We start from the raw sequence: 12,971 nt of genomic DNA, 5'->3' as shown, positions 1-12,971 counted from the left end.
ACTAGTTTAAAGCCAATAAAACAGCGCTGACAACAGGGAAAACACTGAGTGCTACGAGACCGAAGGGCTTTTCAGTCTATATATTGCCATCATTTTCCATGGATTTACTGTAGTAACACTAACTGCACCAAGGTATTGTGACAAGAATTCGTGATATTCATTGAATTTTATAAATCTAGACATGTATTAAATGAGTAGGCCTACTGGAATATGATTAGAGTATATTTATGATTAAACTATAACTTTTGCATGTTTATTAATGTTTTTCTATTAAGATAGTTATGTTTTAAGAAAAAATGTTTGGAAACGTGTAAAGATTTCAAAAGTATTAAGTGTTTTTTTTTGGGGGGGGGGGGGTATTTTAAGGCAAAAATGGGTGTGTATGAGCTGGGCTGTGATCCAGTTGAACGGGGAACTCTCCCAGTTTCCAATTCGACGTCATGTAGGAAGCGCAGCAGGAAGGGTGGAGAAATGAGCCTGGGCTTCCTTCCTAGTATCATTAACGTTAGTTCTCTTTCATATAAACAAAAATTAAGCATACTAGCAACTAACTAAACGTAACATTACAATTACATCATTAAAATTATTTTAAAATAAGGGTTAAATCTTTAAGGTTTAAGTCTCAAAAGATCCGGATTCTCCCGCTGAATGTGAATGAAAGAAAAGCGAAACGCGTGAAGTGCTGGAACACAAGGCACAGAAGACACTCTTGAGCTCAGTGTAGCGCTTCTGGAGGACGTGCACTCATCTGCTATCTGTTAGGTAAGCAAATAATGGATCCTCCTAACTGTTGTGGATCAGACATTGTTTTGAATCAAAATCTAAATATAACGACCAATGGGTCAAGTCACTATCTACTGTTGTTACCCGATACTTTTTGTCACGAGACGATATACTTTATACATGTCTGTTTACAAAACCCCTCACGGCGCCTTGAAGTTCGAGCGACGTGTTTCTTTTTACTTTGTGAATTGCTTAATGTTGAGGAAGCTGTTATGAAATGGATTCAAACGGTTTCAGATAATGCAATGAGAAGCGTCAGTTACTTATGCGGTGAAAGTAAACACAATGTCACTTTACATGAAAGGCCACACCGTGAACAAAGAAGTCCGTGGCAAAAATACAATAAAGATACAATGAAATGTCATTTCCTGTGCCCAAGTGTTGTATATTAAAGCCTTATAGCACTAAACAACACCTTAACGCTATCGTGGTTTTTAACACACTTGAAGAGTCTTGAAAGACCACAAACATCTGCTAAAGAGAAAAGTAGGAACTGTTTGACTTGATGTTTATAGACGAAATGACCTGGACCCAAGCTCAAAATACATATGTGACAATGTAACAAAACATAAGGGTCCATTTGTAAAAAAAAAATGAGATTCATACATCATCTGAATAAATAAGCTTTCCATTGATGTATGGTTTGTTAGGATAGGACAATATATTTGGCAGAGATAGCCTACAGCTATTTGAAAATATGGAAACTGAGGGTGCAAAAAAAAATCAAGATATTGAGAAAATCGACCTTTAAAGTTGTCCAAATGAAGTTCTTAGCAATGCATATTACTAATCAAAAAATAAGTTTTAATATATATTACAGTATGAAATTAACAAAATATCTTAATTTAGCATGATCTTTACTTAATATCCTAATGAATTTTGGCATAAAAGAGAAATCAATAATTTTGATCCTATACAATGTTTTTTTGGGTATTGCTACAAATATGCCCCAGTGACTTAAGACTGGTTTTGTGGTCCAGAGTAACAATACAAATTGTAATTATTTCGTGATTTCTTTACTTCCTATCTTTTGTCCTCTTTCTGTCCTTACTTGACTTGACTGACAACATTTTTAAATGCTTTAAACATGTTTTTACTTGTAGATCTACATCAAAATGTAGACACTGTGACTCACCGTGTCATGACATGTCTGCTGGAAAACAAGAATTTAGTCCATCCTAATAACTCATTTAAATTTCTGATCAGAAGTTTCTCATTGTGTTCATCGTGCTCAAAATCATCACCTCCAAATGACTTACCATCCCAGATCTTCAAAGACAGATTATCACAGGCTTGCTTTTAGTGTTCTAATATTTACTTTTTATTTTCTACAGTTACTGTATACCGTTATTCAAATAATTAAGCCCAGAGAGAGCTGAGGAATGTGCACAGGGCCTTCCACTTTGCAAGTTCAGACTCGCTCTTACATTGAACAGAAATATAGTAAATATTTTTATTAACACATTTTTGTGTTTGGGTCTTCATTTGAGACATTGCCCAAATTAATTTATTATTTATTCACCCACCTTCTATTTTTTTTTTTTTTAGATGCAATGAAAGTCAGTTTCCAATGTTGTTTTTGACCCCTTTAACGTTCACTGGACAAACAATAGCAGTTAAAACAAATTAAATTTCAATTTGTGATGCTACTGTGTTTCTCTTTACATTTCCAGAAGAAAAAAAAAATGAAAGTAACTGCATTTACCCTTTGTTTGATAATCATAAAATTAATGAATAAATCATAGCAAGTAAGCACTGTCATACTTTAAGGAACATATGTGACCTTGGACCACAAAACCTTAGGTCTTAGGTGTCAATTTTTCGAAATTGAGATTTATACATCATCTGAGCTAAATAAATAAAAAGCTAAATAAATAAGCTTTCCACTGATATATAGTTTGTTAGGACAGGACAATCTCTGGCCGAGACGCAACTATTTGAAAATCTGTAATCTAATTGCAACCCTGAGAAAATTGCCTTTCAAAGGTGTCCAAATTAAGTTCTTAGCAATACATTTAACTAATCAAAAATTAAGTTTTGATATATTTAGGGTATGAAATTTACAAAATATCTTCATGGATCATGATCTTTAGTCAATATCCTATGATTTTTGGCATAAAAGAATAATCTATAATTTTGACCCATACAATGTGTTGTAAATAACTTGGGTATTGTTGAAAATATACCCCAGCAACTTAAGACTGGTTTTGTGGTCCAGGGTCATGTATAAGGAGTTGCCAAAGCTAAAGTGTTAAATAACAGGTAAAAAAAAAAAAACAAAGAAACAAAAAAAGCATATTTTAATGCATATAAAGCTCAAACTGCATCCTGAAATTTTACATTTTTATAGGTCCTTTATGTCATTTTTCATAAGCAATGAAATGGCGGAATCTCTTTTTGACAATAAAAGTGTATTGTTATTTTAAATTCCAAGTTGAAAAACACCTTAAATGTGTCATAAAATGTTCATATGACTTGTGCGTTATGGTCTTCTGAAGTTGAATGATAGCTTTGTGTGAGTATTGTGCACCAGTCATATGGACAGTACTGACCCTTGTGCTTTTTTGCCATTGTTGTGTGAAGATACTGACAAAATTATCATCACGTACTCACCTTCATGTTCCCACTTTTCAGGGTAAACAAGCTGTTCAGTTTGTTAATGAGGAGGAGTTTTTTCAATAGCCTACAGTAAATGTGACGTGTACAGTATAGACTGTTTGCTACCCCTGGCAAAGTGTGTTAATTAAACTGCTGGCCTTTAATCGTGGGACATGCAGTAATCACATCCTTATATTGCAACTGTAGAAAAGGAAGCTGACATTTGTGCAACACCCGTTACTTAACAGCGAGAAATGCATCATGTGGGAAAAAAAAAAAGGGGATTTTACTGGCTCAAGATGACCACATGTTACTGGTTTGAACTTAGACTGACTTTTTTAATGTTTTGGTGTTTTAATAAAATTTTAATAATACAGCTATTTAATTATTAGGTTCAGGTTCTAACTATACAAGTCAACTACATAAATCATTTTGTGATCAGAAACGACCTACTTTCATAATTGTTTTCTTCTGTAGGTTCAGCAGAAAGACTGCTCTGAAGATTAGTCACTGAGTTACTGTTCCTCTTTTGCCCTCTAATCATCTAAGATATATATATATATATATATATATATATATATATATATATATATATATATATATATATATAATTTTTTTGTTGCAGTGCTCACACATTACTGTGCAGGTTTGCTGTTGTGTAAAATATAGTTTTAACTGTAAACTTTTAACTGACAAAAATGTCAGTGTGAACTAAAGAAAATATATAGTAATATAAAATGTTCATTAACATAAATTTATATATATATACAAATTTGTGAATAGGGTCCATAACATCATTGTCTTCAATACCAGATTCAGTGGGATAATAATAAAAAAAAAAAAATAGTACAGTTTCTGAAAAGCTTTGATTTTTCAGTGTCATTGTGTATAAATGGACTGCATTTATATAGAGCTTTCAACAGACCACATGGCCATCCAAAGTGCTTTACAATTTGCCTCACATTCACCCACTGACTGCGGTGTCTGCCATTCAAGGCGACATCTAGCTCATCGGGAGCAGCTGGGGTTAGGTGTCTTGCTCAAGGACACCTCGACACTTGGTCAGGTGGAGCCGGGGATCGAACTACCAACCTTCCAGTTTGTAGACAACCTACATGAACCACTGAGCCACTGCCGCCCCAGACAGATTATCTGTTTCCAAAATGCATCACAAAGTGCTTGAGAAAGCTGTAAACTAATTCCACATTGCACAAGGTGCAAACAAACTTACGCCTGTTTCACACTAGGGCTGTCACTTTTAGTTCGAAAATCGATTGCACAATCGATCGGACCAACCAAAAAAAGTTTCGAAAATGAAAATAGGGAATCGATTTTAACAAATATGTACACTATTAATTTTAAAATAATTAAACAATTAAAAAATATAGATGTAACAAAACTCACAAACAAGCAGAAAAAGAAAATAAAGAATTCCGAAAGTGCAGTATATATAAAATAATTTTCTGCGCCTAGACCCAGTGACGTCGAAAGGGACCTCTTTGTTCACACCAAACGCGAATAGAGCGTCTGGCGCAGTGTTGCCAACTTAGCGACTTTTTTCCAAAAAAGCGACTAGCAACAAATCTAGCTACTTTTTTTCAGACCTTATTTAGTCTCTGAGACTCTCCGGTACTGCCGCACAAGCACAAGCTCTCTCTCTCTCTCTCTCTCTCTCTCTCTCTCTCTCTCTCCAAGCGTGTGCATACGCCTCTCTTTCTCTGCGTCTGCTCTATTCAACGAGCAGAGAGGAGCAGCACTTTCAGTTAAAAAAAGATATTCTGTTGCTTCCGACTCTATTTTACATACAAGTATAGCCGAAATCACAGTACAACCATTGTCTTAATCTTATGTGTATGTGATTTCATTAGACAATGTCGTGAATAGGATTTTAGTGCAGAGATTAACATCTTTGAGAAAGGGTTTTTTAGGGCCCTTACATAGTCAACGCGAGAAACGCGAGCGACGCGCTCCCTTTCATAGTCTAACAGTGGACGCAAGCGTGCAATGCAATACACCGCTCACGCAACAGGGGGTAGTAGAGTCGGGTCGCGTGATATTCAGATCACAATGGCATTCTGTTGCTGATTTTACATCGGGGGCAACAAAGGCAATGCAGAGATAAATATGGATGAATACGTAAAAGTTCGCATAATTTTTTCTCTTCGCCCGCCATTGTATTCAAACCTTCTTCTTCTGTAAACACAATATACATGAATTAATGTACAATACTTGCAATGTCACCCCCACTGACAACGCATAGTATTGCGTGCATCAGCGCGTCGCGTATCAAAAACTAGGACGACACATTTGTCTACGCACCGACGCATAATGGCGGCCGAAGCGTAACGATGCATAGCCTCGTGGACGCGTATGCGTACAGATGCGTTGACTATGAAACGGCCCTTAGTCTTAATGGACCGCGTTTCAGTCATTATAATATTAATTCCATTGTCGGACAACAGAAACATTAACATATGATAATAATAATAAAAAAAAAAAAAAAGTTTTATTGACAATTTTGGCTGCATTAAAATGCAATACATGAGCAGTTGAAAGAAGTTGGCAACACTGGTCTGGCACGAATGATTTCAATGTTAAGTCAATGTAAAGACGCGTTTACGCGTATCTGGAGGTCTCGTGGCGCGGAAGACGCGGATTCGCCTCAATCGGGAATCTAGTTACAGGAGATTCTGATTCTTTGCAAGCTGACAGCGACCGGTAATATACCCACCTTGCACAGCTGTACCTGAGTGTCCCTGGGACATCGTGCGGTCGGAGTGCGTCTGCTCAACAGCTGGACATATAGTGAATAAAAAAACGCTCTGCTCTGGACCCCGAAATGTTGATCGACTTGTTTTCCTGTCCAATAAATTTGGAATGGCGATGGCCGCCTAGCCTAATTGTTGGTTACTTTCAATAAAAAAAACATACATGGGCTGTTCTCAAGTCCATTTAAAGTTTCATTTTTTTAACAGTTTGAAATGGATTGAATCATTATTTAAAATAATCTTGGAGATTCTTTGAATAGCCTAAATCATAAATGCAGCGGGTTGAAGCCTGCAGTGATGCTTTTCTGTTGTTATGGCAGCAGTCCCCTCTGCATATGTTATATCTTTTTTTCGAGAATGTTGCACTCCTGTTGCTGTTTGTTATTTAGCACGAAACTTCATGCCAATAAATAAGAAATATTGTTTGTCCATTATTTGACGTTGAAAAAGACGTTGACGTCTTTTTTTTTAGACATGGAAAATAGATTTTACAGTCGATTCAGTGAACACTTATGTCTTAAAAATCGACTCTGTCTGCAGAGCGTATGCGTTTTGTATTTTTTTATGCACCCATGTTAACGGATTCCAGCATTCACGTAGTTGCGGTCCGTCAGTGTGTTCTAGGAGCGGTGCGTCTGCAGCAGTGCAGCAATCATTTACGTACCGAGTAGCGGACTGCAAACGTGTCCTGTGTGAAAGCACAATGAGTATGAGTCTGTGCTGCTTCAGCACCACATACGTAACGCACACAGACTGCATACGCACTGCAGACGGATTATGTGTGAAACAGGCGTGCGTCTTGTCAAGGTTTCCATTGGGAAGCTTCTTAAAAAGCAGTCTGCAGTTGTGAAATGTACATTTGCATACCGAGGAAGTGAACTGTTTCCACAGTAACAGTAGTGACATGTTTTATTTGAAGTATTTGATCACAAAAAAAAAAAAAAATTCAAGCATTATTTATGTATTTTAAAACATTACACCAAGTGGTATATATTTTGAAGAAATGCTGCTGTATCACAATGTGTTGGTGCTGAGGATAGTGGAATGTTAGTATCATATAGCATATTTATGCATATAAGCAGACAGAATCTGATGATATAGTGTAACACTTTTTTTTCCTAATATTAAAACCTGATTGAAACCTGATTGAACCATGATATTGCCTTGCAATTCAAGTTTCATTCAAGCATGCATATTTTCGGTGGTGATGAACGTAGTTTCCTCAGAATAGTTTGACTGAATAAAGGCGGGTGTACACAGTGCAATTTTTGCTGTCGCACAAGCTTACAATTTTATCTCTCAGGACAAAAAATTGCAGATGGTCGCGGCTTGTGTGGTGTACGATCCAAGTGCATTATGTGCGGTTGAATGAGATGATTTGGTGATCTATCTGAAGTTGACCAATCAGAAGATGATAAAACCCACATATTATGTAAATAAATAGTCTATATAGTGTCTAATTATAGTCTTTATAGTTCTATTTTTATTTGTTATTCCTAATTATGCCAAATTTGCCATTCAGCTTCATGAATGAATATTGTGATACAAATGAATGTTGTAATTTTGAAGTAAACTCGCTCTTAGAGAGAAAAAACCCCAACTAAAACCAGGCGTCTTACGTCACCGCGTTCTGAACTCGTACGTGCTCATACCGGTAATTTTCCTTCTGCGTTCACACACAGCAAAATTCCGGCAATTTACTGGTAATGTTACAACTTCTCATGCCGTTAAATTGCTGGAACAAATTTACCGGTATTTTTGAAAAGATCCTGTTCACACATGATCTCTTTACAGCAGGGTTTACCGGTAATTTTCAGGAAAAGTCTGTATGTGTGAAAGGGCTTATTGTGTCATAACTGCTTTTCTGACTGATATGACATTATATATTAGCTATTAGTGGCTATTCTTGGAATTTTAAATTAAATTGAGGCTGGGTGGTGAAGCTCTAGAGGATATGGAGTCCTTCACATACCTCAGCAGCATGGTGGGTAAACAGAGTGGGACAGATGCTGATGTGAAGGCCAGAATCAGCTAGACCTGAGAAGCATTCATCCAGCTGGAAAATGTCTGGAGCTCCAAGGAGATCTGTCATCACACCAGAATATTTTAACCTGTTAACCTGCACCCCCCATTATGGGACTCACAGCTGAAAATGCCCTGTACAAAATTTTCAATTGCAACAGTTCCTGACTTCACACACGCACGGGGGAACGGGGAAAAAAGGCGCAGCTCACTTTCTGTGTCTGTCCACTGTTCTGTCACACTTTACTAGAGAGGAATGAGGAGACACTGGAGAATACTTTAACAAGACTTTAATTCCATGGATAAAGGGAGACAAACTTAAGAACTCAGGATGACCTGAGAACTGATTAGTTACCGAATGGTTACCAGACTTGGTGTGCACCTCTGTATACTTTCCTACAAGACTCCCTACAATCCTCCTGTGATTCTCCAATGTTGTACTCCTTAGTTCCTGGTTCCGATATCAGACAATCCTGCAAAGAAAACCATTATCATCAACCTTCATCAAAGATCCATTGAACTGTTTACATATCCTAGATTCTCACCTGCCATTAGCTCCTAAAAATCTGCCTCTAAGTCTGAAAATTCAGCACTGCGTAACAGAAATTATGCTTTAAACTATATTAAAATAGGAAACCGATATTTTATATTTCACAGTATTACTGTTTTTCTTTTCTGTAATTTTGATCAATTAAATACAGCCTTGATGAGCATAAGAGACTCCAGAAAATAAAAAAATCTAACTGATTTTGAAAGGCAGTGTATAAAAAGCTATATTAATGCAGCACTTGACTAATGTACATACACACTTTAACTTTGACAGCCCTAATATGTGTATATATGTGTGTGTGTGTGTGTGTGTGTATCTTTAATGGGTCACAGACACTGTACATTCTATTATTTATTTAAATCATTCTAATCTTATCAGTAAACAATTAATGTTTGGATAATGTGTGATGGTTGTCAGTTGAAAATTAACTGAAATCCCTTAACCAGAGAGTTCTTGGTGTCCCTTCGTAAATCTTACCTCTAGTGGTTGTCACAACCCTCATTTGGGACTTACTGACATCAAACTGAACATAATTGCAACAAATAAGGTGACAAGATCTCTCTGGGCAATTACATTGTTACATTAGTAGGTGGCAGCAAGAGACTGTCTCAGCCGACCAACTGCTTTAGACACAGAGATGACAGAAGCAACCAATGAGACTTGTTGTGTTCATCCTTCAGTCTGATTACTAAAATTAAAAAAACTCACAGTAAATACTGCCCAGTCTCAAGCAAAGCTAGCAGCAGTCTTGCCAAAGTCCCCTCTCGCAGGCAGAGCATACAGTATAGATGTTGTTTTGTAAGAAAATACGGCAGAAGGCAAAATATGAGTGATAAGAGTGATGAGGAAATATTACATGAATTGAGGTAAGAATCAAGCTCTTATAGATTATTATACTTTTATTATATTATATTATATTATTATATATTATATTATATTATATTATATTATATTATTATACTTATAGATTATTATACTTTTAAACCAGTTGGGACTTGATGAATCAAGCTCTTATAGATTATTATACTTTTAAACCAGTTGAAGGAAAATATGCATATTGTGCATTCTAAAAGTAAAAAAAAAAAAAAAAAATATATATATATATATATATATATATATATATATATATATTTATTTATTATTTTTTTTTTTTTACTTAATAAATAAATAAATAAATTAATTAATTAATTAATAAAAATAAATTAAGAGCCACAAACCCGTATATTAAACTCTTTTATTTTAGGTACACTTGGGTACATTAAAACAGAACCCATCTCTATTTTTCAAATGCTTACAATTATGTTAAATAAATACAAGTTTGATGCAAGATGAAAAATTTTGTTCTTGTCCACAACACTGTCGTCGTCGTCTTGCTTATGAAATCTAAAATGCTTCCATACCTCAGAATTTTTATCTGAAGGTGGCATCAACATCGATAAACCACCTGAAATCCTTGGCAGTGGTTCTCAACCTTTTTTCCCACCGGGCCGCATTATGGTCCAAGTACAAGTCTCGTGGGGCGCACGCACATTACGTCACCAATACAAACCAACCTGATTTATAATATTATAGCCTAAATATTATGATATCTAATCGATTAGATTCATTGAAATAAATAAATAATTGTACTACACCTGATTCTCTTCGGGAGCTTAACAATTTAACAACCACGCGCACCTGTCCACGCTGTCGTCTGCTCAGAGCCTCGGCACACACTCTCCGATGGCGATTTTTACATGATGCCTACCTAGCGGTCCATGGTGGACTCGCGGACGCAGAAAGTATAAGAGGTTTTAAGATGCAGTCTGCAAGACGCGCAAGGGAACATGACTTGACGCGTGACATTGCAGAAAATGTGCGTTCACAAATGTAGCCTACTGTATGTTGATCCAAATATGGAAAGCACTTTCGAATTTAATAATATGAGGTTTTCTCCAGAGATCTTTTGCCATATTTCTTCAATTAATGATGATTGCTGCATAATATATGGTGTTTCCATTTGCTTGAGCTTCTTCAAGTGAGTTGCAAAAGTTGTGTGTGTGTGTGTTCAGCATATGGTGGGCCACATTTGAATTTGTGACGGGCCGCGGGTTGAGAACCACTGCTTTAAGCACTGAATGAATGAATGACAGGTTCGTTGGTAACATCGCACAAGGCACATAACGGGGACATTTCATGGAAAAGATTTGTAATTAGAGTAACGCTAATCTTACGTTCAATGTCTGCGGAAATAAATATGCACGTATGGTCCCTCAATGGGAGCCTCTAAGCCTCCCGGGTACGTGCTACACACCATTGTTCTGGTGAGAGCCCCATCTACAAATGCCTCTACGCCCAGAAATGGTCAGTCTTCGATACTGTCATTTCTCCAAGAGCGTCTAGACAAGTCCCACAGATGGTCCCACTTGGGACCTTCACACGGTCATTGTAGCACTCAAAGGACCTCCCTTTGAGCCGCTGCGGTCAGCTGACCTTCGGCCCCTAACTCTCAAAACCGCTCTGCTACTTGCTCTAGCATCGGTCAAGCGTGTTGGCAACCTGCAGGCCCTCTCGGTGAGCCCTGCATGCCTTGAGTTTGGGCCCAATGACTCGAAGGTCATTTTAAAACCCAGGCATGGCTATGTCTCTAAAGTGCTCTCGACGCCATTCAGAGCAAAGGTAATTTCCCTCTCGGCTCTGCCTCCTTTTTCAAGTGAGAGAGAGCTGGATTTACTCTGCCCAGTAAGGGCTTTGAGGATATACATTGAGCGGTCACAGCCATTAAGGAAATCTGACCAGCTTTTTGTCTGCTTTGGTGGCCGCACCAAGAGGTTTTCAGTCTCAAAGCAACAACTGTCGCATTTGATAGTCGATGCTATCACTCTATGTTACTCCTCTATGGGCCTTGAGTGCCCCATAGGAGTAAGAGCTCACTCTATCAAGGACATCTGTGAGGTGGCCGGCTGGTCCTGCCATAATTGTAGGTCACAAAAAGTACTGAACATTCTAAATGATCTGTAGCTATGTTAAATTTTGAATCAGCATTTGGAACATGATGGATATACAAAATAACACATTCCAAAGCAAAGTAACACAACTGACACCATAGCCACAGCATTTTTGTGAACATAAGAACTAACAGCTAAGTATGTGATTGTAGTAAGCTCATGTGTACTGTTACACATCAGAAAATGCATGTAAAACAATCTTATCATAAGAATAATGTATGGTTGACTTTTGAGAACGGGTTAAACCATTTGCTCGGAACTAAGCAAAAGTGTGAAAGTTTAATGTTCCAAGCACAAACTATTTGTGAAAAAATAGAAATGGAAACGATAAGCTCCAAAGAAGATTGACTTGCTGTAAACTCAAACAGAACTTTAATCTGTATTCTCATGCTCTGCTTCATGGACCTAGTTGACTTTATCTTGGTCAGTTTTTATATTCTTATGTATGGTACTTCTATGTCTTGCTATCAAATTAAAGAACTGTTTGTTATTGTCATGATTGGTTTATTGTTGTTGTGAAAAGTCTATAAGTAAATCATAACAAAGAACTTTCAAAATTTCTTTCAAAAACTGATTTTAGACAGGCTTTCTACAAATACTATACATTGTGATTGTGGGATGTTGTGAAGGGTACATCTAAACTACCTTTATAAAACTTACTCAAACATTAAGATTTGACTTAATGCTTTTCCTCCTATATACCTTTTTTTTATCTGCCTGGTTTCTTAATATGACTTTTTTTCAGTAATACCATTAAATTTAATGTTTATATAGAAATATCATTACAAATGGTACATGTAAGATTTCTTATTTCAGTTATCATTAGATTTAAAACATAAATGTTACATCCAATAATGAATATGGTTTGACTATATAATTTTTTTTTTTTTTTAATAGACCTGAAAAACAGAATCAGGATGTCATCTGAGGAAGAAGATGCCTCAAACAGTAACAGTGGTCAATCAAAAAGTAGGCTGAAGAGCAAGAAGCCACCAAGTCTGATGATTGCAATTCCCAAAACCGATGCTGACAAAAAGGTATCTAAAAGTGTCAAAAAAAAAAAAAACATACCTCACAGAATAGCATGGTGCTAGTGGGAGATTTTAAAAAGTATTATTAATATGAAGATTTGGGCCATTTTTGTCTTCTGAAAATATTTTGCTACAATTTCTATTTTATTTAAGTTTTAAAGCAATGCAAGATAGTTTTAGTTAAAAACTATTTCATTTTGTTTGCTTTGGTATTGTGGGTATGGGGTGTGGA

The 12,971-nt window shown here is 36.5% G+C and overlaps 1 protein-coding gene across 2 annotated transcripts in view; it reads left to right on the top strand.

Annotated features, from left to right (window-relative positions):
* Positions 1 to 387: 387 nt before the first annotated feature.
* LOC128016216 (inactive rhomboid protein 2) overlaps positions 388 to 12,971 on the top strand; it is a 58,414-nt gene continuing 45,830 nt past the window's right edge. The window contains exons 1-3 of one of the 2 annotated variants that reach the window (XM_052600706.1): positions 388 to 504; positions 614 to 762; positions 12,606 to 12,745. In XM_052600706.1, the coding sequence (XP_052456666.1) occupies positions 12,626 to 12,745 (120 nt within the window). In that variant the 5' untranslated portion in view covers positions 388 to 504; positions 614 to 762; positions 12,606 to 12,625. Of the gene's footprint in view, positions 763 to 12,605; positions 12,746 to 12,971 lie in introns of both variants that reach the window. The other variant, XM_052600705.1, reaches the window with a different exon arrangement.

The sequence above is a fragment of the Carassius gibelio genome, chromosome A6 (genome assembly GCF_023724105.1).
Source record: "Carassius gibelio isolate Cgi1373 ecotype wild population from Czech Republic chromosome A6, carGib1.2-hapl.c, whole genome shotgun sequence".
Lineage (NCBI taxonomy): Eukaryota > Metazoa > Chordata > Actinopteri > Cypriniformes > Cyprinidae > Carassius > Carassius gibelio.
Note: the sequence above shows the minus strand (reverse complement) of the source record. Positions and strands in the feature narration are given on the sequence as shown.